General features: G+C 43.0%; 1 protein-coding gene across 2 annotated transcripts in view; it reads left to right on the top strand.

The window, feature by feature from the left end:
* The first annotated feature begins 5,321 nt into the window (after nt 1-5,321).
* Nucleotides 5,322-24,289, top strand: part of ANAPC1 (anaphase promoting complex subunit 1) — a 33,969-nt gene continuing 15,001 nt past the window's right edge. The window contains exons 1-25 of one of the 2 annotated variants that reach the window (XM_069787748.1): nt 5,322-5,710; nt 5,860-6,021; nt 6,198-6,249; nt 6,456-6,559; nt 6,960-7,042; nt 8,189-8,262; nt 8,547-8,692; nt 9,187-9,407; nt 10,045-10,254; nt 10,883-10,978; nt 11,410-11,500; nt 11,619-11,684; nt 12,579-12,716; nt 13,028-13,168; nt 13,549-13,609; nt 14,143-14,330; nt 15,179-15,253; nt 16,276-16,541; nt 17,547-17,638; nt 18,577-18,725; nt 20,373-20,451; nt 20,559-20,595; nt 20,702-20,772; nt 20,902-21,080; nt 23,777-24,003. In XM_069787748.1, coding sequence (XP_069643849.1) covers nt 5,498-5,710; nt 5,860-6,021; nt 6,198-6,249; nt 6,456-6,559; nt 6,960-7,042; nt 8,189-8,262; nt 8,547-8,692; nt 9,187-9,407; nt 10,045-10,254; nt 10,883-10,978; nt 11,410-11,500; nt 11,619-11,684; nt 12,579-12,716; nt 13,028-13,168; nt 13,549-13,609; nt 14,143-14,330; nt 15,179-15,253; nt 16,276-16,541; nt 17,547-17,638; nt 18,577-18,725; nt 20,373-20,451; nt 20,559-20,595; nt 20,702-20,772; nt 20,902-21,080; nt 23,777-24,003 — 3,221 coding nt within the window. In that variant the 5' untranslated portion in view covers nt 5,322-5,497. Of the gene's footprint in view, nt 5,711-5,859; nt 6,022-6,197; nt 6,250-6,455; nt 6,560-6,959; nt 7,043-8,188; nt 8,263-8,543; nt 8,693-9,186; nt 9,408-10,044; nt 10,255-10,882; nt 10,979-11,409; nt 11,501-11,618; nt 11,685-12,578; nt 12,717-13,027; nt 13,169-13,548; nt 13,610-14,142; nt 14,331-15,178; nt 15,254-16,275; nt 16,542-17,546; nt 17,639-18,576; nt 18,726-20,372; nt 20,452-20,558; nt 20,596-20,701; nt 20,773-20,901; nt 21,081-23,776; nt 24,004-24,289 lie in introns of both variants that reach the window. The other variant, XM_069787747.1, reaches the window with a different exon arrangement.

Genomic DNA, 24,289 nt, shown 5'->3' with positions numbered 1-24,289 from the left:
CCGGGCTTGGCCCCGGTAGGGTGCTGTGGTGCAAGCGCTGCTGCTTAGGAGAAGGAGAGCTTGTCTTTCCGTTGCCCGCGGAGGGACAACTTCTTTCCGCAGTGGGACTGGATTTATCTCCGGGAAGGTGTTTTAGGGCTGTGCTTGCACGTTCGGAGGAACGGCTCCTTTCCTCCCAGCCTCCCTTTCCTGCGGAGCCCCACACCGAGAAGGTGGGGGCATCGCCGCTGCCGGGGGCAGCAGGTCCCGGACCCCGTGCTGCAGGCTAGGAAGGGCATGGTGTGCTGAAAACACCCTTCCTTCTCGGTTTCATGGAGGCAAGGAGGGGACAGAGACAAAACCGAGCCACGATGAGAAAAGGAAGAAGACCCCCGCCAAACCAATGCGCAACACGAGCCAATTAATATAAAGAGTGAACAGAACACGTCTCCTGATGGCATGGGAAGGAAATGGGGGAGTTTCTGGGTATTCAAAACCTGACCCTAACGCTGGCCGTGCTTGAAGAGGTTTGAGACCAAGCTGTACCAAGGCCATCAGCATTTCCCCCACCACAAATGGGAAGGGACTGGGATTTGGGGAACCGGCAGCTGGACTTCATGTGACTCAGTGCATTTCTCTGCTGCAACCTTTCTGCTCCCTGCACATACAAGTCTGCAACTATGACACAAGTGTACCTTTTTTCCCACCAGCCTGCTATAGTCTTCCCAAAGCCTTGAAGTTAGGAAAAGAGATGTAAATTTTGTTCAGTTAGCACTAGGGAAGCATCAGCACACTGTGGAAACAGAGATGGGGCAAGAAGACAGCTCAGGGTTGAAGCTGCTCATTTCTGGGTATAATTTATAACGAGAGCTGGGAAGGGCAGTGCACTTCTCAGGCTGTTAGAAAGAAAAGAACCGTACAAAATCCGGTCTGAAATCTTTTCCAATTGGGAAGAAAAAACATCTTAAGTCCAGTGAAAAAAGAGCAAATCACTCCCAGACTTCTTCGACTTGCAAAGCTGCTTATTCACTGCATATTCTCAGGCCTTGGTGACAAAGATCGAATTTCCCCCCTCGCCGCCTCTTTCACTCCAGACCAGCTTCTCACATCTTGAAGTGATCAGCAGCTAAGGAAGGGCGCATGTCACCAGAGGCCCAGATTAAAGGGGAGAAGAAAAATGTACTAAAGCTGCTGCAAGAAGACTGAGCATCTTCAGCAGTGCCTGAGCGCCAGCACCTTCCATGCAGCTCCAGCAGCATCGTTTTTTCTCCAGATTTTGAGCGCATTCCCCATATATCCAATGTCACTCGGGGAGTAGGAGGAGACCAGGGGACAGGCATTCATCCCTCTGTCTTTCCAGGCTGGCTGTTGATATGAGCCTGTCATTTGTGGTCAGCCTTTGCCACATGGGTGCACTTTCATCTGGCTGTGTTCCCCGTTGCTGCTGGCTTTGCGATTTTTGGGAACAAAGCAATGGAAAGGCCTTTAGACTTTGTGGGCCGCAGAGTGGAAACAGCCCCTGGCATCGGGATAATGTCATATAATTGCCCCACTAACGTGGGGCGAGGAAGTAGGAGCTATTTCTATGAAAGAGGAAGAAAAAAAATAAACAATGAGAACACATGGGCACATAAAGAGGATTTAAATAGCTCTCTAAAATCCCCTAATTTGGGTCATTTCTTTACAGTAGGTTGGTTTCTCCTCAGTGCTGGTGTAAACTAGTCTCCAGCTTGATAGGGTTTGTTGCAGTTCATTTGGGCACAGCTTGATGTGAGGAAGAGGCTGGTGCATGGAGGGGGAGGAAAACACAGGGAGAGGAGAAACCAGAGAAAAAACTTTGTGGCCAGGTTCGTGATAGGAAAGGTCTGGAAGCAGCTGGCAGGAGACAGTCTGACCACTTTGGCTGCTCTGGGGTTGGTGATGTGCAGCTTCCACCTCGCCCAGCATACTGCCATCCTCGGTCTCCTTCCAACAGCATATAGGGTATAGGCTTAGAAGCAGCCTTGATGGCCTTCCTCTGAGCAGATTACATATTTCCATACCTCAGAGCCCAAACTCAACAGTTTCTGGGGGGTCTGCACACAAATGACTTGTGGTTTTTGGTCCCAAAGTATATGCATGGCTGGACTCGGAAGATCTCCCCAAACAGCATCCCCTGTTCTTGCTGCCTGTGGCTGGGCATCAGCCAGCATTTGGCCCTAGAAATACCTCACAGGACAGTGGGAGAGGAAAAAAACCAACTGATGTCAAAGGAAGGAGGACCGAAACAAAAGGAGAACCTTCAATCAGAAACAAAGGCTGCCTGTCTCCTCCGTCTGAGCGCCAGGATCCAACCCTGAACCAGCTAAACCAGTCATGCTCACAGCTCTCCAGGTGCTGTAGCGCAGCACAGACCACGCTGGAGGGAGCACCCACCTCTCCCCTTCCGAAGGAGGAAGGGCAGAGTAGAGTGCAGGTAACTGCACAGGTACTGGCCGTTTCTGAGCCATGCTTTCAGCCCCTGGCTTTCCAGCGCAAAGGTTATTGGATCCATTGCCCAGGCCATTCCTCTGAGGGAGTCCTTGTTTTCATGAGTCCATGTTTTCCTGCTGTGTTGGTATACATCTCCACACGGAGTCCTGCTCATGAGCGCAAAGATGCCTATCTTTATCATCATGGGCTTCTCCTGCCTGGATGAGAAGTTATAATCCTCTTGTGATAACACCAGAGCCTGGACTTGACTGTTTAGGGTTTTTGCAGTTTCACTTCAGAGCATTGACACCATTTTTTCACAAGACTATTCAGAGACTTTGGGGGCAATGTAATACTTGTGAAATCGGACCATTTAGCAGAAATGACACTCGACAATTGGGCTTTGGGCTATTATCTGCTGAGATTTTTTTTTTCCCTTTGCTATTTCTGTATTTTTGTTTTCACTTTGCTAAATCTCTTCTTTCCTTTATTTCTGCTTCCTCTTTGTGTCTATTTTTATTTCTATTTGCAAGGGCTCCTGTTCTTTGAAATACCAAACTCTTTTGGCAACATGTTTTTAGCTCAAGGCAGATGGTCCATTTGTGTTAAATGTTATATCCCGGTCACAGGATGCAGCTAGTGAACAATTTGCAGAGAAAATGGAACATTTTGTGGCGCTACTAAAATGCCTTTTTTCTTGTGATGCTTTCTTTGGGCACATGGTACATGCTACCTCTCTTACCAGGCACATTCTGTCCCTTGGGTCAGCTGTTTCTTCCTAGGACAATTTCTCCTGGTCTGCAAATTATTTCGCAAAAGCAGAAAGCCATCTCCAAAGGTTGGACACTGGCTTGAACCTTCCTTGTTTTGAGCCCTGGGCATTCTTACTTGCCCACAAAGCTGCTGTTTGTATTTCACAGTCTTATTTGTTTACATACCCCCATTTGTCTCCATATGGAAATTTGGTCCCTGGCTGGATCTGTAGATCCAGGCTACCATTTCTTCCGGTTGTCTTCCTGCCAGAAGCTGCAATATGATTTGAAAACACTCTGCAGCTCGGTGAATTCTTGCTTCTACTAAACCTGGCTTTCCCCAGCAGGCTGCTTCTCGTTTCTGAGAAAACGATGAGTGCTTATTATCATGACTTGAACCAAGGATTCCCCAAATCACATGCTGGAACCATGGTTTCAAGTATGTTTTCAATTCTTCGACAGCTTCTCCCTCCTCCTTTGATTTCTCATGTGAAACTAATACCTTGAAAATAAATCATCCTCATCAGAATGCACTACCCTTCCAGTTCCTATCAGGGTACTTCATACAGGTTTTGTTCTGTTATTATTGCCTGTCAGACAAACACAGGCTCCTTTTGGACTTCACACCACAGGTGCTAATTGGAAAAAAAAAAAAAAGACATTTTCTGGTATGCTACTTGGACACAAATAGAGAAAGTACACCATTGCAGGAATGGCGCTACACTGAAAGCTAGTAACTGGCTGTGATCTGTAGCCAGCAACACCCTCTTGTTTAGGTGAGCAATTATAAAGGTGAGAGGTAAAGAAAAGAGCTCATCTTGCAATGTTTAAATGGTTGAAAAGACCGCAGGACAAGCTTGCTTACTGCCGACGCATCCACATGGGACAGATGCCTGTGTGTGCTACAGTGCTTGCAAAATGGCCAGATTAACAGCACAGTGCTGATCCTGTCCGTGAAACTTGTTCTTAAAAGAATAAAAATAATGTGATTGTCCCACCAGATTTTGGCAGCTGAGTACACCCCAGAGCGCTGTTTCTGCATGTTTTGCTGTGAGACCACAACCAAGGCAGACCAGCAGATGCTGGAACCCAAACGGCCCGATTACACATGGGCGACATTTGATTATACAGAAATGCATGTCAGTGCATCATTCCTTTGGCAAAATCTGGTGGTTCTCATCAGAAAAGCCAGGCTAACTGCCTGACACCTAGCACTGGTAGTCAGAGGTACAGCTGCAAAGGTTTTGGCACCCTCAGCCTTAGCCTTCAGGAGTGTAGCAGGCAGTCCCTACACCCATTCAGGAGTGAAGGTGGATGATACAACCTCTCTGCACTCAAGCCAGGAGAACAGCCACGTCAGGAGCTGGGTTTTTAGCTGGTGTAAGTCTGTGGAGGGCAGACTTCCAGGGAGTTATGCTCATCCATATCGCATGAGCACCTGAAATTTTGTGAAGAGGGCTGTGCAACATGCCTCTTGGCAACTGCAGAATGACAGGGAGGCTCTGCCAGTCCCGTGAAATGGTCTAACGTATTGCATTTTGTGTTTCCTAAGCGCCATGCCTGCCTTTGGAAAGTAACTGCTCAAACTCTACAGGTAACTAAATTCCACGCTGTGTAAACTTTTACGCCTTAAAGCAAAATTATGTTGAAGCATCAGTGTAGAAGCTGTTAAAATATTTAACTGCAGAAACACAGGCTTGGCTGTAAGGGGGGGATTTTGTCGCAACCCTGAGATTTAAGAGGACAGTCCTTTGGCTCCTTGCTGGCTACAGTCAGAAGAGAAGGTGCAGAGTGACAATTCGGCTCACGAGGGGCGACGTAGGTCAAGTTTATGAGGAAAGTTGCCGTGGGAGGTGGGAAAAGGACGGGCGTACAGGGCGCTGAGCGCTACGCAACGTACCCCGCTGCGGCGGGGGACAGCGGGCTGCCGAGGCTCTGGACCGCACGCCAGCGATTCTGGTTTAAAGATCCGTGTGACCGTACCACCCCAGCACAGCGTTTTGAGCAGAATTCCCCTCAGGAGACACGGCCAAATGCCTCCGTGCCCGCCGTGAGGCCCCTACGCGGACAGAGCTGGGGCTGCGCGGCGCCCCCTCTGCCCCCGCCCGCCATTTCCTTCCCGGCGTCCCCCGCGCGGGGCCGCGGAGCAGGGCGGGAGCGACAAGATGGCCGCGCCCGTGTGAGGAGCCGCCGGCGTCCGCGCTCGCCCCAGCCGCGCTGCCGCTTCCCGCGTGGCCCCCGGGCGGCGCGGGAGCCGGAGCCCGGTCGCGGCGGGTGTCCGTCCGTCCCAGAAATAATGAGGATATCGGGGCCCCATGTCGGACCACTCTGACGAGAGGGCGACGATGATTGCGGCCGGCGACCTGCAGGAGTTCGCCCCCCGGGGCCGCGAACACTGCCGGCGCCATCCCAGCGCCCTCACCCTCCAGCTGCGGCGGCTGCAGCCCGCCTCCGAGCTCTGCTCCTCCGACGGGGCGGCCGGCCTGGTGGGCTCCCTCCGCGAGGTGACGATCCACGAGCGGCAGCGGGTAGGAGGCAGCGAGGGCGTGAGGGCCCTGGCCTGGCTTTCTGGCTTCCTAAATAAATTGGCCAAACCGTGACCGCTGAGCAATGACCGGCTGTTGTGATGACGCCGGCAGGTCTTGTAACTTTTTCTTCAAAACCCCTTGGTTTTCAGGAAAGTTGGCAGTTGAGGAAAGGTGTCAGTGATGTTGGGGAAGAGGTGGACTACGATGAAGAGCTGTATGTGGCCAGCAACATGGTCATCTGGAGCAAAGGAAGTAAAAACCAAGCATCTACTGTTTACAAGGCTTTCACTGTTGACAGCCCTGTTCTGCAGGTATGAAAATGTGGAAAGGTGGTGACTGAATGAATGCATGTTAGCTAAAAAATACTCACCGACTGTTTTCAAACAGCATTCTGAGGAGGGGTTACTCTGGGAAATATGGAAAGGCAGAGATTGTGTAGTAGCGTCAGCTCGTTCTTCAGAAATAATTATATTGTATTTGGTTTCAGGCCTTATGGTGTGACTTCATTATACCCCAGGAAAAATCTGAAAAAGCTGATGGTAAGTTTCCTGCTTACTATAATGCCAAACAAATGCTTTGAGTTCAGCTCTCTTGGCATGATAAATTTAGTCATCAAGACTTGCTATGTTAAGACAGCCACTCCCCCTCAAGCTTATATTTTGTGTATAGAGGATGTCTAAGGAAAGAGAGAAACTTTACTGTGTTTGACTGTTGTTGGTTTTTTCTTTTTTTCCCCTGGTTTCAGGCCGTGATGAAGTAGTAGAAAAATGTATCTGCATATTGCAGAATTCCTGTATAAATGTGCATAGCATAGAGGGAAAGGATTACATTGCTGCTTTACCTTTTCAGGTAAGTGCTGCCCTTTTTTTGTCCACAGATGGGCTTGTTATCTGTTTGCACACTGTGTTGAGGTAGGGAGGTGTGCATAAAGCACTCCTAGTGGAGGCTGCCTGACACCTTCACTCTGTGGGTGAAAGCAACAAAGCTGATGACAGTGCAACTGTGTCATTCAGGCTTTGAATACTTCTGGAAGTAGTGGCAGCTGGTTGTATGATGTGGGAAAGTATGGGTATGACTGCTTTGTAGTCTGAGAACCTGCTCTGATTTAAATTACCTTTCTCTCAAGAAAAGGCCTAAACATCTTATTTTGCTCTAACGAGATACTCGAATATGAAACATAATCAATATAGTAAGTACTTGGTTTTGGTTGTTTTTTTTTTGTTATAAATCTATTTGTAATTTTTTATAGGTCGCAAATGTCTGGCCAACAAAATATGGTTTGTTATTTGAGCGCAGTAGTTCTTCACATGAAGTACCTCCAAGTCCACCCAGGTATGTAACGAGTGGCTTTGATTTTTTCATTATAGACTGTTTGCTAATCTAATACAGCAGTGCAAGAGTTGAAGAGCAATAATGAAAGAATCTGTGTGTTCATGACGGGGACAGGTGAAATCGGGTGAAACATGAGGAAATGGCAGGAAGGGGCTGAATACTGACAATTCATGATATTCCTCTGATACTGTCTTGCCTTAATGACTAGTTGGGAGTAGCGATCCTGGGAATAGGGTATGGGAGGCACGATATGAGTGTTACTAGCCTGATTTCATTAAGGTTTTTCCTGGGAATTGGTTCCAGGCTATGATGGTAAACTGGGAGATTCACTGAGGGATTGTCATTGAGACATTTTCTCTCAGGTGCAGAATGCTTTAACTGTATGGAGCATCCTGTTATTTATTTGGTGAGGATCGTAGACTCTATGCTCTGTGGCTGGGCATATAGCTGAGAAGCAGAGTAAGGAGTTGGATGGTGTGCTGATGAACAGCTCTAATACAGCCAGTTGCTCTCTCTTGGGCTTTATATGTCCATTCCAGGCACTTGTGATTCTCTAGTCCTCAGAAGTGTTGGGATTAGAAATAGAGGTTCTGAGAATGTTCAAGAGGGTACATTGCAAAAATCATGATTGACCCTATTCAAACTGGCCTTCCATGAAAATTCCTCCTTTTGCTACTGCCGCCACAGATGGGTGGCTTGATTTCTGCTCTGTGATGCATACAAATGACCTGATGGCTGTCTGCTTGTCTGGGACATGGAAGCTGTGGAAACCAAACTCTTAAGCTGAGTCTGGGTTATGGGCTTTCTCCTCTTCCTACTCCTCTTCCTAACTCTGGTGCCAGCTCTGTTCACTCGGGCCAGCCAAAGTCTGTCGTGTGGCCACCAGGTGGGGTCATTCTCAAGTGCTCTGCGGTGTAAAGCAAGACCTAATCATTCTGTTTGATACATCAGCCTTTGTCTGACTCTACTCAGTTAATCCAACAAGCTTCTGTGAACAGAACATATGTCTCTACTGATTTCAGGCTCTGATTTGTTAAGGTCTTAGGAGCTGTTTTGGGATTGCAGCACATGTACCAGCTACAAGAGAGAACAATGATTCTTCTTAGCATTTGTTTTTTGAACATGCTTTGTTTGGTTTCTTTCTAGAGAGCCTTTGCCTACTATGTTCAGCATGCTACACCCATTAGATGAGATAACACCTCTTGTCTGTAAGTCTGGAGGTAAGGTTACATCTTTAGATGTGTCACTTGGAGTCTGTCAGTATGGTATCAAATGCTTAATGTGTCACTTGAGCATTTTCTCTATCACAAAATTTGCAAACAATCTCTCTTTCAAGAATTCAGAAGTGGGGTGTTTTAGTTGCTTTGTGAACACAGAAAATGTTCAGGAAAGTAACCCAGATTGTGGAAGAAAGAGGGTAGGAAAAATGCTAACCCTGTAACTGATAACGCTGCTGTAGAAATGATCCTTTTGCCTTAACTGAAGTTAACTGTTTCTTTAGCAGGCGTGTTTGGCTCTGCTAGAGTGCAGTACGTTGCTGATTACACCTTGAGGATTGTGTTTCTCAATGCTGAACCTTCCATTGTGATGACCTATGATACTGTGCAGAGTTTACATACTGTTTGGGCTCTTCGGAGAGTAAAGCCAGAGGTACAAATTTATTGTTGACTAAATATCATTAAAAAATTGTGTGTGTATTGACGTGCCCTTATGGCTGTATATGTTAGAAATGCCTTGTATTTGTGATTTATTTTATTTATAAGAGAGTAAGATTTTTTTTTTTTAAATATAGTTTCTTTCATGTATTTGCCTATACCACATGTCAGGGAGGTCATGTGATGGTGATGGTCATGAAGTATACTGTGCTTATCGTCATATTCCTTGCATTGTACCGGAAGGTTTGGACACTGCTTAAACTGTTGTCTTCTGTGAGAAGTGACAAACAACTGCCCTGAAAACCATAGGAGCAGTTTCTGTGACTCTGAGGGAGAGAGTATGGTTGGTAGAAACAACTTCTTAGGCTGAGCACCTACCTAGGCATAAATTTTTAACACCTAACTGATGAAACAAGCTATTTGACCATCTTGCTGGATGTTATTGCTCATGTGCTGGTTTTGTATACACAGCTCTGTTTTCTCTCCCAGGAGCAGAACACAGTGCTGAAGTTCTCTGAGCAGATGGGCACACCGCAGCACATGGCCACTAGCAGCTCTTTGACTGCTCATCTCAGAAGCCTCTCAAAGGGAGACTCGCCTGTGGGCTCCCCTTTCCAGAACTACTCATCTATCCACAGCCAGAGCAGATCAGTGTCATCACCCAGCATGCAGTCCCGCTCACCATCTATCTCCAACATGGCTGCTTTGAGGTGGGTGCTGAACATAACGTGTAGACAGATGGTAGCAAAGAATACAAGCTGTAGAATAGGATGGACATCTTGTATTGCTGTCTTGTCTGTCTGCCGTTACAAATCTGTCCATCTAAGGTGCAGGTGCCTCTTCTGTTACAGCATCTGAAAGCCCACTTGGAATGCTCTTGTGACATTTGGTGTGCTATTATCCCTATAGCACAGGAGGGTAATTGGTCTCCAAGAGCCAAAGAGGCTGTTCTGTCATCACACAGCCAGTCTGTACTGGAGTTGAGAACTGTCTGAAGGTCTTTTGAGTCCCAGGAATGTTTTCAGTTAGCTTTTCTAAAGGAAGGCATATTTAGAGGGAAGAGGTTGGGAGAGATTTTTGATGAAATGGACCACACAACTTAAAATGTTGGTTTTCCTACTTTTGAAATCTCATCTATTAGATTCTGACAGAGGTGACTGGAAATTAATGACAGAATTGCTTTCCTGTGCTGGGGTGTATTGCTAAAGGAAGCTAACACTGAATTAGCTACTGGTTTAGGGTGGGTTTGTTTGTTTTTGAAGTCTCTACCAGTGTATGAGCTTGGTGGGATTCCATACCTGATTTTGAAAATCACTTTTCAGTAATGTCTTATGTCTTTGCTTGCAGCCGCTCTCATTCCCCTGCCCTGGGAGTGCATTCTTTCTCAGGAGTGCAGAGGTTCAACTTTTCCAGTAGTGCTCAATCACCGAAGAGGCACAGTATCACCCATTCTCCAAACAGTGCTTCCAGTGATTCCTTCCTCATAACAGAAACTGAACCAATTATTCCTGAACTGTGTATAGATCATCTGTGGACGGAAACAGTCACAAACATGAGGTTAGGTGCTTGTGCTGGGTTGTGAGAAGTTCTGGATTTCCATTGCAGGGGGGAAATAAAGTAAAATGACAGCTTATTTTAGTGTGTTTTCTGCAAATGGTGCCACCTTAAAGTAAATTTGTGGACTTGTACTTCCTAATTTTTTTGAAAAACGATGCTCACTAAGTGCCTAGCTCCCTTCAAAAGAGAAGTGGGCACTTGGAACAGTTTTGCCTGTTGTATTATCCATGGCCCTCTGAGTGGGGGAATGGTTTAATGAGATTTCTAAAGCAAAGTGGGTTCTAACCTCCTCATTGCTTTGGGGTTTTTCTGATCTTCTAGGGGGAGTATTTCTTTCTGTGTTACCATCAAAAGGGGCAAAACACAGCATTAACCCTAAGATGGAACAGGAGAACAAAGCCAAATAGCATCTGCTCTGCATGCCGAAAAGTGGTGAATGTGGAGATTAGAGTGCTAGAAAATCAGTTTCAAGAGTAATGACTGAAACTGAGACTGGCACATTCTGGCAACTTGATGCACTGCTAATTGAAGTCTAGTGTGACCCTACAGCTTCTGGACACTGTTTTCCTTCATTTAAAATTTTTATGGTAGACCAAACAGTGTGCTGATCATTGTGTCTCTTCTACAGAGAGAAGAATTCCCAAGCATCAAAAGTGTTTATTACCACTGACCTTTGTGGGCAGAAGTTCTTGTGCTTTTTAGTGGAATCCCAGCTCCAGCTGCGGTGAGCATCTCTATCTTGGGGACAGGTGAACAAAGAGGAGCACTCTAGAAATTACCAGCTAGATATGGGTTTTAACATACTTACTCCTGCAGCTAGTGGAATCTGTGGTACATCTCTGGCTCACATATCACGTGTTTTTAACTGTGGTGGCATAGATGGCTTGGACTATTTAAATAAAACTGAAGTTGCGAGAGAATGTTCACTGTGATTTGAATGGTATTCTTATTTATCCTCGTCTTTACCCCTTAGAAATACATTGGGGGTTTTAATTAGACTAGCAGAGTAAAAATAAGTTGACTAGCAGGGCAAAACAAGCAAAGGAAGGAGGAAGGAACCACATATACCACAATAAAAGTAACTGCACCATGCAACACTGTTTTAATTGATGGGACAGTCCTTTTATGTTTCCTGTTGTTTTCTCAAATCTCTAGGTGTGTAAAATTTCAAGAGAGCAATGATAAGTCACAGCTGATCTTTGGTTCTGTTACCAATATTCAAGCAAAGGATGCAGCTCCAGTGCAGGTACCTACCTCTGTATGGACTACTAACTGTGGAGTATCCTGCTTTGTCACTTGTGTTGTCCAACTGTTGTCTTTTTACTTAAATACAAGAAGCTGAATATTCGGCTTGGTTCTTACAGGGCATTGATACGCTGCTGGTTCTGGAAGGCAGTGGAAATCTAGTGCTTTATTCTGGAGTGGTTCGGGTAAGTAACAGTTTTCCTATCCCAAATAAATATTTGAATCTTTGGTTACAAGCTGGGCTGTACAGAGGGATCCTGTGTGCATCATACCTTACAAGGTATCATTTTAAGCTACTGTAGGCGGCTGCTGCTGCTCACTTGGGACTTGCTTGGGAAGGTGGCTGTGCTGATGTACTAACTGTAGTTTATGTGAAGTGCTGGAAAGGTAGTTCTGAAGAATCAGTGGCATCTTGTGGTACAATTAAATAATCTCTTGAGCTTATTTTCAGTGATAGTAAAATACTAAAGTAATAAAATGCTTTCAAAGAAAGAAAACTTCAAGAATATGGAAAATAAGAATTGTTCCTGAGCAAAAAACTTTCATACTTCTCTGTAGCTTGCCAGATAGCTTTAGATGTCAAATTATTTTGCTTTACAATGGGCTGTTATTAGGGTGGACACGATTCATCCAAAATAACTAAAACTTTTCCTTAAATTCTATAGAGATGCACTATGCTCTCTCTATCTATGCAGAAACCTTGGACGCTGCAATTTGTACGTGTGTGTGTACACATGTTTGTGTGCGTGTGTGTGTGTATATATATGTATGTATATTAAAAAAGTATACTCTCTGAAAGTAGAGCTTTCTCAGTGAAGCCCTGCTAGAGCTTTTAGTGGGAGTAGACCTGTACAATACTGACCATATATGGTAGTTCTTTGGTGTGTCATCATCTGAAGAAAGTAATTACATGAAGTAATCTTTAATCTTCTCTTCAGAGACTTTAGTTTAAGTACATAGCCACTTTTCTTAAAACTTTAAGATGTTAAAATCTGATAACATCTGTATATGTAAGCAAGCTTGTGGAAGCACAGGCATGAAAACCAACTATTTGTTTCCTATATATTGTTCACAAAAAGGTGGGGAAGGTTTTTATTCCCGGACTGCCTGCTCCATCCCTGACGATGTCCAACCAAATGCCTAGGCCAAGTACTCCCTTGGATAGTGTCAGCACTCCATCCAAGCCTTTGAATAAGCATCTTGGGCCCATAGAAGAGGTAAGAAGAAAGAAGGCCCTGCCTTGGAAAGAGTTTAGTTGTAACAGCTTCAAATGATTCATTGATTTTTAATTTTCAAGGTATCTTTCATTTTTCTTCTGTAAATTCCCTGAATAAACAGTGTTTAAAGAGGATGTATTTAGTGCTGCACTGTTTATTTATTTCTGTAAAACTTCTGAGGCAGAGATTGGAAAGATTTATAATTGTTTTCAAAATACTTACTGGTACATTAAAAATGGCAGTTTTAGCTGTCTTTTGCTCAGATCCTCTTCTTTCAACAATTCTAAGCAATCATTTTTACCACTTTTCAGGGTGTGCTTCTGTCACCAGTTCCAGAGCTAAGGGATACTTCCAAAATTCATGACTCGACTTACATTGAAGACTGTACTTTTCAGCAGCTTGGAACTTTCATTCATGCTCTGAGAGATCCTGTCCACAACAGAGTAACTTTAGTAGGTATTATCCTGTAATTTGAGTCAGTCTTCGTTAGCAAAGCAAAGTGAGGGTAACATTTACTTCTACTGCATAGTGAGACGTTGGTAGCAGCTCCTGATCAACAGCAAAATGTCACACCTGCATTGGTCGCTCCACATTTTTCTTTCTGTAGAATACTCTAGAAGTCACAGAATTTAATTGATTCCCTCAAGTCATTCAGCTCAAGGTCTATTTCAAGTGTTTCATGGAGCTAGCATCAGAAGGTGCAAATCTTCAGTGTAGCAAATAGCCAGGAATTAGGAATATGCTTAATACATAAATGAGTTCTGAGTTGATAGAAAGGGACCCTGGCTTTATGCATTTCATAATTTGACTCTTACCTTTTTTATTTTTTCAGGAACTCAGCAATAATACAATGGTTCGGATTACAATTCCTGAAATTGCCACTTCAGAACTAGGTATGATTCAGAATCCATCACATGGAATATGTTCCATAATTTCTGAGGATTCATTTTTTTAAAGTAGTTTATGCATATCTTAGACTGTAATGATTCAGTACCACGTGTTCCAAGCTCTAGTAACTTACCTTCTAGAGCTGCTACCATTTGTTTAGGTGTGCTCTGTTGCTTTTAGTGATTCACCCACTGCACTCTTAAAACTTCCTTTGTTCTTTAGGTTGCTTTGCTCTCTGCTATTGTGTATGTTCTTGCTTAAGGAAGGGCTGAGATGCAAGTTCAGACACAAGCCAGTTTCAGTAATGAGCAAAAAGGAACTTTTTTCCCCTTTGTGTGGTGAACTAGAGGGGCTGTGCTTAACCTGAACTAAAGGAACAGCTGCTGGAGGTTGTGTGGTGTGGCTTTTATTAAAAGAGTTGCTGGAGAGTTAAAAGGAGGTCCAAGAACTGTGAAGATTTATAGCACTGATTGGAAGAAGTACCAGAAGGTAAGATGGAAACCACACCTAAATTTTTTTTTTTTTTCTTTTCCAACAGTGAAAAGATGTCTGCAAGGCATCAAAGCTATCCTGCCCAAGGAGATAGCAGTACAGATGCTTGTCAAGTGGTACAATGCTTATAATGCTCCAGGAGGACCAAGCTATCACTCAGAATGGAATTTATTTGTAACATGTCTCATGAATATGATGGGTTACAACACGGAGAGACTGTCCTGGACACGTAACGTAAGCAAGCTTATATGTTTGTTTTCCTGGCTTATGTTAACGCTACTGGTAATTCTTCAAGGTTCAAAATGGTTAGAGACACACCGAATTGTGTCAGAACTAGATTGTATCCTGTCTTAAATAACAAGATGCCATCAAATCAATTCTATATTGCTAAATTTTAGGTATACCTTTTAGTCTGTGTTTATCATGAAATATATTTATAAGGTACTTAGCACCAACTGTCTTTGGTCAAATAAAAATAATGAAGATTTTACTCCATTTCATGACTAATACTGATGCATTAAAGATTTGATTCACTTAATCCGTATTAAGCCTATTTTTGCTAGAAACACAAATCACAACTCAGATTCATGTTTCCTAAAGAGGATTTTCCATGTAGTTTTTTAATTACAACATTTAAAGTTCTGTTTTTTTCAGCTGTTTTACTGGATGTATTTGGAGTTTTCTGTAAGTGAGTTTCCTGCTAGCAAGTATGTTTGCAGTACCCTCAGGAAAAAAAAAACCAACAAAACCAGCAAGGATATGCATACAACTGAAGTGAAAGCAATTACAGTATATCTACATTACTAGCATTAGCTCATCCACAGTATTTCCCATCCTAGTAAATACCAGATGTTAGGCACGCAAACTGTGAAATTAATGCACCATACACTGCATTAACTAGCTGTGCATAGAAAAAAATCGAATTGCAGTATATGTTTTATATGAAACTAAAATATATAGAAGTACCCAAAGCAATGTCATGTAATGCTTAGTTTAAATTTGGATGTTATGTTAAGTGATTCACTTGTGCAATCCTGGGAATTTCAATACTGAGCTACTTCTGATCTTTTTATTTCTTGCAGCTTGATTTTGAAGGATCACTTTCACCCGTTATTGCTCCAAAGAAGGCTAGACCATCAGAAACAGGGTCAGATGAAGTAAGAAATGGTTCTGTTTTACAAATAAGAGTCTTGGGGAGGGGTGGGTTGGTTGGTTTGGTATTTTTTAAAGGCAAACCAGAGGAAACACCCTGAGAGTATTGCATTTCATCTGAGCTCATCTGAGTTTACAAGCCTTTAGGGGAAGAAAAGTTCTTTTGCTCTGTGCAGTGGCTGCATGATGTGACCTTGCTTGTCAGGGTTCTCACTTCCAAAGAGGGAGGTTGGACTCAGGAGTGAATTTAATATGGATCACAAAGCAATCCCAGATTGTCTCCTGACAATGTCAAATCTCTCCTAGATGCTTCATCCCTTTAAAATGAAGTTGTCTCACTTCCATGGCTACTCAGCACCTTTAGCAAGTTGGGAGTATCAGATTATATACTTCACTGAATGTGCTGATTTTCACCAAATTTAGCGGATTGTTTAAGACTGATTCACTGGGTTTTGCCTAGACAGGAATAGGAAGTTTTCACATGGCCTAACAGTAAAGTGGATGAGGCTTACTATCATCCCATCATAAGAAGCTTACAATCTGTGGTGGTCCAGTCGTGCTATTAGTTTTTTGTGGGTTGACAGCTGAGTGAGCCCATGGGGTTACGGACTACAGTCTACATGGAACAAAGATCGGGATGTAATGCCTGATGTGCTGTGGCAGGGGAAGTACAAAGAAGGCTGGGAGCACTAGGCGAATTGCGTAAATGCTCAGTGAGGTCTCCTGCACAGAATATTGGTGCAAAGAAGGCACTCTTGGCTTTCTTTTGTCTTGTTCTCTTAAATATAAGGCTTTGATTCTTTTATGCACACAGGGGGCTGGGGGGGGTGGGGTGTCAGGGGATGAAACTTAGCAACTGAATCTCTGTGGCTTGCAGAGTTTGTGCAGCACATTTACCATACAATAATCACATTTGTATTGGTTTATGGGGAAAAAAACTTCCTCTGTAACAGTGCTTTGGAGTACTCTTGCTGGAAGGTTATGTTCACTGTGGAACCTCTGCCTCTTTCCTGTTTGTTTGGTCCAGGACTGGGAATATCTCTTGAGCTCTGATTACCATAGGAATTTTGAGTCTCATCCTGTAGCCAGAGCTTTGCGACTAGACCCTCTGGAAGTTTTGGCTCCAAAGGATGACTTTTCACAGAGCCTTAGTTTGGATTCCTCAACCCTCCTTTTCACCCATATTCCTGCTGTTTTCTTTGTTCTTCATCTGATCTATGAGGAGCTCAAGCTGAATAGTCTAATGGGAGAAGGAATTCGTTCACTTGTTGTTGTTCTGGTTCAGCTGGCCAGGTATGCCCAACTGACAAATCACAGATATTGTATATCGTGTAGTGTCTCTTGGTGATGGGTGTGTATTATTTTTATGGGGAGTTTGGGGATTGTCCAATGTGCAGCAGGCTTTTAATGTATTTGAAGAAAATAAATGAATGTTTAAAACCTTATTGTGCTTAAATGTATTTGCTGGAGCAAATCTCTTGTACGGGTCTGGCCACTTACCAACATCAGTGTGATTCACAAATCTTAGATGCTGCAGCCTGTGTTTTTTCTACTGTTTCGTCACAGCTCAGCTCACAAGATTTGTCAAATATTCTTGTTTGTTGTGGCATCTTCACTGCAGTCAGTGACTGCATCTTCATGTCTTCCACAACCACTTTCTAGTTGCATTGCGTGCACATAGATAGATAGATACAGATGTGTGTTTAAGTAAAAGGCCCAGTAACATCTCCCTGAGTTGTATTTGCTATTTCTGCCAAATTTTTTCTATGGCTATAGATTCTTCCCCAGTAGCACGTGCTATAGCTGGCTGGCTAAATGGTTCCCAGAAGTGGCATCCAGTCCCTAGTGCTGAAAAGGTTGGCCTGTCCTCTATTGTGTCATGCCAACTAGAAGCAAGTCTGAAATGAAAGATTGTGTGTCTTTTAAGGCTGCCAGTTGTTATATGCATTCATGTCTTGCAGATAACCCAGCAGGTTATATGGCTTTAACAATTAGAATTTGGGGGAAACTGTAGTGACAGTTGTCACACCTTAGGTGGTGATGATGGTGGAGGTGTGGGACAAAGCAGAACAGCAGCTGAAGAGAAGTGTACTCAGGGAAAAATTAAACATGCAGATTCACTGCTTAGGGAAGGGGCAATGCCCTTGAGCAGCCCTAGCTAAGAAAGTCAGAACTTCCCTCCTTACATCTAGTGTGTACACAAACATTTAAAAAAATCAACAGAAGATGTCACAGAAATGCAGAAAGGTTGGGTGGGTTTTTCCCCCTCTAATGTGATTCAAATCTCTCTCATTCTAGAGACTTAAAACTTGAAGCTTATATAGACTATTACTACAGAGACTATCCAGCCCTTGTAAAAACCTCCAGACAGACTTGTATAATTGATCAAGGTGAGTTTAAGGCTATGTGAAGCTGGATATTCAGTGATGATGATTTACAAATTATCTCTAATTCTGAGCATGTTGCTAACTGTTCTCTTTAAGGCTGGTCAGGACTTAACCCCAATATGCAAAACTGCTCACACACAGTGTTGAGGTTGCCTTGTTTTAATAGCCTCCTAAGAAGACTGGAGTGAAATTAGCATAGTATAGTCATGACCTGGTGCCTCCAGTTCAGTGCCTCATGGGACACTCCACAGAACAAGAATTTTGGAGGGAACGATGGTTTCATCTTGGCAAACTCCTAGCTCAGGCTGGCTGAGAAATCTTAGCAGACAACTGTGGAAAAGCCTGGTAGTGATATGTGCCCCTCTTGTGGAAAGTAGCACTAGGCTGGCAGGCTCTTGGTTTATAGTTCACAACAACTAAATCAGAGCTGAAAGCACAAACCTCAAAGTTAAAATAAGGCCATACATTGTTTGTGCACCTGTTTAGTGTCCTACCAGCTGAAATTTGCTAATCATGTAAGACAAACTACTGTTTCTCCTGACCAAAAAAAAAAAAATCTCATAGCATCGCTCAGGCTTTGCTATTCATGTTTGTGGATAGGGAAGGCAAAGAGATTATAGTTAGGTTGTCCTCACTTAAGCAGTTTAATGTTGTTGAATTACAAGACTGTTCCAGTGAGGTTTTTGAGTATTACTCTGTACTTACTCCTTTTCGCTGTGGGCTGAGATAATTTTTGTTCTTGAAAGACAGGTGTCTCAAGTTTTCATTACTATCTAGCTATAAACTTCCATCTAAGAGGAGAGAGATGTGATCTGTAACGTTTTGGGGAAATACTGTGTTTTTGTTGTTAAAAGAAGTACTGTAGGGCTTGCTTTGGGAATAGTGGAGAATTATTGTGAATTTGCCATGAACTCAATGTCATTGCTGTTCATATGATTAAGTCCAAACAGGTTTCATGCACCATCCCTCATTTTTTTCTGCTGAGCCTCCAAGTATCTTTCAGTGGCTGAGTTCCTGTCTGAAGGGAGAAGGAGTACAGCCTTATCCTTACTTACCAGGAGTCTGTGAAAGGAGCAAACTGGTAGTACTGGTACGTACTTTGGTAAAAAGGATATGTTTTATTCTGTCAGCATAGCAACACTGTGGCCAGGGTTTGCCCCAGCTGCTTAATTTCCTGTGAGTAAAGTGTCCCCAGTGGGAAGTCAAATAACAGAGGGTTTAATCATACTGTGTGGAGCAACGGGGGCATACTGGAGGGGTATTGAGCCTGTGATAAATAACTCTGCTGTAGCTGTACTGTTTGGAGACTCAAGCATCTCCAAGTGTTGTTACTCTGTACTAAGTAGACCTCATTGTTCTGCATGAAATTCTCTTGAGTATCCCTGCAGTGTAGTAAACTGTGCAGTGTCAGCCTCTCCACAGGGAGAATAATATGTATTTAGCAGAGAGAAATCCCTGTGAGTACCCTCTTCTCTTTTATTACTTTAATATTACTGAAGGGTGTGGATGGGTTTTCGCAGGTGGGAGGAGGTATTTGAGGTTGGGAAGGAGAGCTTGTGAGTGCTGAGTGCGTAGCCTATGCTTCACTGCTACTTTTTTTTTTTTTTTGTGGTTTGCAGTAGTGGCATTTGCAAAGTAATAATGTAACTCAGTTAACTGTATTTCGTGAGTGAGAATTTCCCGGCTTTCTTCTTGGGCATGCATCAACATAAATATTTAGTCGCATGAGTAGTTATAAGTGCTGATGTTATCTTCTGGTCAGCCTCGCTCACTTATTCACAAAGCATTTATGGAGAAAACCTGCCAATACAGGGTTTGAAGCAGGGATGTTGAGCCTGGGGTGGCTGAAGAGCAAAACAGGGAGGAGAGACTCTGATCTGACCCACGTGTCCAAGATTAGTTGCAGAGTCACTGATACAAGCTGCCAGGAGTCAGCCTGTCCTCTGCTTCAGAGCGTGGAGGGTTGAAGCAGCAGCACTGAAACTGTTTAAAGTGCTGAATCTTTCACTTAAATTTGCCTCTGCATTCAAGCTCTGAAGAGCTGTAGCCTTTCCCTCAGGCTATCACCTGTGTCTGTCCACCCAACTCGTCTTTCCTCCTACCTCTATGTGACTTGCCTATGGGGAGGTCAGAGCTGGTGTCTCAGCAGTGTCTCTTACTGGAAGATCTTAATGAAAAACAAAAGATTTTTACCTGTGACTTTTGCCTTTGGCACGCCAGCTTGTCTGGCAGTATGAAAAAGTAAATAGGGTGACAGATCACTTTGTTGCTGGCTAGATAGCTGAAGTGGACCGTGCTTTGATTGGGGAATAACTTTTCGCTCAGAGTCTTCACAAAGCAGGCAATATTCAAGATGTGGAGAAAACTGAGTGAAAAATGGTGTCTGGAGAAGATGTGTGCGTTTTGCAAGAGAAATTAAATGAAATATGAGCAACACGGGAAACATGACTAGGAACATGTTTTTCTGTTTCAAAGGTCTTTCTCTTCTTACCCTTGAAACAATTATTAGGGAAAATTGAGTTGTTTCAGGATTTATTTTTTCGAAACTTAAAGTTAGAAATCTAAAGTGTAAGAGTTTGTTGCTTGCTTCAGTTGTTTCAATCTCCTTTTACTAACAATGTTTTCATAACAGCCCTGTTCCACTGTTTAAGTTAACTCTTCTGCCTATTTTGATAGGCAGTATAGCAACAGCTGTACACTGAGTGACTTTGTATTATGGTGTCTTTTTCCTATCCAGAGTGTGGCTCTGTACATACTTGGTGATGAGAATGCTGTATCTAATGAAGCCTCCCATTATTTGTGCAAGATTACATCAGGTAATGATGCTTTGATACCATCATAGTATCTCTTAGTGTCTTGTGCTTGTTATGTGCTGTACTTTTGCTTGGAGAATGTGGAAGTAATGTGGTCTTGTTTTTCCTAGGACAACGAAAACAGCAAACAGAACAGGATGACAGTCGGTATGGGTTTTTTTTAGTATTATTTTAAACTCTTGAGTTTTTGACTTTCTGCTGACTTTTGGACTAGCATTTATTGGCTTCTCCTTTATTCACCTTTATTTTACAGATGCAGTTTCAGCCACAGCACATCTGTTTCTAGCCTGGCTGAAAAGTTAGTTATTTGGATGACGAATGTTGGTAAGAGCAGCTTTTATCATTATGCAAAATGGTAACAATCATAAATAATAGTCTTGTGCTTGCATAATATGAAATACAATTTATCTAGTTTTGATAAAATAGTTTATTTTTTTCCTTATTAATTTTAAGGGTTCACCCTAAGAGATCTGGAGTCTCTCCCCTTTGGTGTGGCTCTTCCTATTAGAGATGCAATATATTATTGCCGAGAGCAGCCTGCCTCAGACTGGCCAGAAGCAGTTTGTCTCTTGATCGGGCGCCAGGATCTGTCCAAACAGGCGTGTGAAGGGAACCTGCAAAAGGGTAAATCTGTGAGTATGGGCATAAATGGATTTCACGATACTGGGCATTGGATAGAGCACTCTGTTCAGAAACTTCCCCACCATCTGCTGATGCTCTGGGCAACAGAAGGTGCAGAATTCAAGATTGAGGGCAACACAGGGTTTACATGCATGTGAGGGTTTCAGTATAAAAACCAGCATCCGGCACAGGAAGAGTATGTGCATAGCTGTGGAAACTGTCAATATAAAACAGATTTTAAACTTAATTTAGGCATGGTGCTCAAAAGTTTTGCCTACAGAGCTATTTGATTGCCTCCGTGAGAAGTGCTCCTCTCCAAAATGGCTGCACCTTTGAGAGGTGTTAGAGAGGTTTTGATACTCCATCCAGAGACTCCGCCATCAAAACAGCAATGGCACAAGGAGAAGAAAGTTGGAATTTGTCAGTCTGGCTCCTTCTTGGGTTGGCATGGCTGGCATCTCCCTCTTCTCTGGAAGAACTGGATTGCTTTCTGAAATATACTTTTCATATTGCTCTCTTTTCTCAAAAAGGGTTTAATTATTTGTATCCTGAAGTAAAATGAAAAAAAAGCGTGTGGTGTTTTTCTCTGAAACATTTTCTTCTGATGGTGGGAATCACTAGCATCTCATAGAGTGGTAGCTCACTTAGGTGTCTTGTTGAGGACACTCTGGAGGCCAAAGCTTTTCTTGAAAACTGGCTAGTGGCATACATAAAATCACTTAATAGTAGCAGATTGTAGCCTCTTCAGAAGTCAGGAAGAGGGATTTGTAGTCTCAGGTACATCTTGGTCAAGATCCTTTTTGCTGTCTTAGCTTTGGAAATGATATTAAAATTATTCCAATTTTTTATAACAGGCTTCATGACTAACTGTGTATCAAAAAAGTTAATTCATTTAGCAGAAAAGCAAACAAACTACATGTTCAAATCCCATGTCCAGCCACTCATTAAAAATCCATTTTATTTTCTGCTGGTGAAATTTTGCCCAGCTGTAACAGTACTGAATCTTAAAATGATGATAAATTTGATTTTATCACTTACTTTATAACAATGCCTCGAATATATGTTACCTTAAAAGGATAAAGTGATCTTCAAACACCAAATTGTTTGTCATTTCTCAGGAGGGCAGGGTGGAGTTTCCTGTTTCAAAACGGACGCTGGCTATATGGGTGGTGCAGTTATGTATTGAGATTTAGTGCGTATTTATCAGAAGAAATTGGTTTTCATTCATCAGCTGTTAATTTACTTGCACTCCTGGTGTCGTGTGTTAGCAGTGAGCTTTAGGATGATCCTGTGTTTGATCTAGTCTGTGTGATTCTGTATCTTTCAGCTTGTTGAAATTCTGAGGTATAGAACAGGAAAAATGACCAGTTTCAAGAGAGGTGTGGGGTCCTTTTGTTCCTAGATTTACCATATCAATATTTGTCATCACTTGCCTTGTTATTTTTTAAATGAATCTCATCTATGAAAGATGGAAAAGAAGAATATACTGGCCCACTTTAGGGTCAATGTCTACATTATTCTGTCAGACCATAAGGAAACTATATTCTGTGGGAAAGCTTATTTCTGCAGAACTCTCTAAAAATAAAATGAACCGTCCTTCATCCAGAGTGACAGCATTGTCTGAAGCAAGTGTAGGGCAAGCAGATTGTGGGCATACTCTGTGGCATCCTGACGTATGCTATCCTTGCAATTCTTGTTGGAGGTCCTGTGCATCGCTTGTGTGATGTGAATAATCAGGAGAGGACATTCTTAAACAAGGATTTTGTAAGTCTTGCATAGAAGGAAGGCTTTTCCACAGTGCTTCTAAGCAGTAAAATGCTTCAGTATTTTTCTGGTCATGTAGCTCCAGTGTGGAAGTTCAAAAAATGTTCTGGTACTGTGGTGAAACCCAGGTTGGCTGACAGCAACAAACATTTGGAATTTACTGCCATGCAGGCTGACTGTTTTAATAGGTAGCTTGGTTTTTCCAAGGTTTTGCAGGGGGTAATCCAAATTAAAGCTTTGATTCATGAAAACGTCAATGATTAGAAAAATAATGCAGGTTTCTGAACAGAATACGCAGAACAGCAGCCCTGACTGGGTTGAGGGTCAGTAGGTACTGGCAATTCTAAAAGCAGGTTGTCACCAGGGGGACTGTATCTGTGCCTTTCAGAGTTTAACCTCTGTTTTAATATACATCAAAATGCTCATCTAGGTTTCTGTTTTTCACTGCTGAACTTGAAGAAAAAACACATATGTTTTCATAGCTGTCAGAGATAATTGTGTAGGCAGGGAGGGGAAAGCCCTTTTCTACTACTGCTCTGAAACAAGAAGTAGTTTTGAAAGAAAGATAACTATTTCATATGTCACCTCTTAAAGCTCCCACTTGTCAGTCCTTGCTCAACAGCCTTTGCTACATCTTTGACGTATTTGAGATGTCATCTCCTCCTGTCTTGATAGCTATTTGTCCCATTTAGATGTGCAAAAATACTTGATTACAATGTTCAGAAATCCTCGTAGCCTTCTAAATCAACATAAGGGGTGTGTGAACAGTGTCGTTCATGATTGCAGAAGTGTCAGTCCATTCTATTTACAGACCCATCTCAGTGCAGATAATTGTGCTGAGTGCATTCAGGTTGTGGTGCTGGTATTTGCTGGCTTTCTGAGAGTTAGCAATATCCATGTGCACTACTGGAAATTACTTCTCTCCTTTCTCTTTCCCTTGCAGTCTGTGGGCCCAGTGCTGTCCTCCGATATTCCCTCTGGAACTGAATCAGAAGAGGATGAGGATGGCATGAATGACATGAATGAGGAAGTGATGTCGCTAATATGGAGTGAGGATTTGAGGGTGCAGGAAGTACGCAGACTCCTTCAGAGTGCCCGTCCTGTACGTGTCAATGTAGTGCAGATGCCAGAAGCTAGTGACCATGAATACATAGAAGAGAAAGAAAACCGGTAAAGAACTCTCTCCATTTTGAGCTGTTCCTCACTAGTATTTCACTCGGGTGAAAAATTGTGTGGATATTTTTGGTGGCTTAAAGTTAAGTATGTCTAACGAAACACTGCAATATATTTGATTCTGAACTGAACGTTAAAGTAGAGGAGAGGGCTGGCTTTCATAATCCAAGTCTTTGAAGCTCAGTGTACATCAAAACTCTGCTGTATTTGAGTTGGAGGGCTCTTGGGACTGGAGCAGCATATGGGAAAGACTGTTAGTTTGAACCCCAAACAGCATGTTGAG

The sequence above is a fragment of the Haliaeetus albicilla genome, chromosome 7 (assembly GCF_947461875.1).
Source record: "Haliaeetus albicilla chromosome 7, bHalAlb1.1, whole genome shotgun sequence".
Classification (NCBI taxonomy): domain Eukaryota; kingdom Metazoa; phylum Chordata; class Aves; order Accipitriformes; family Accipitridae; genus Haliaeetus; species Haliaeetus albicilla.
Note: the sequence above shows the minus strand (reverse complement) of the source record. Positions and strands in the feature narration are given on the sequence as shown.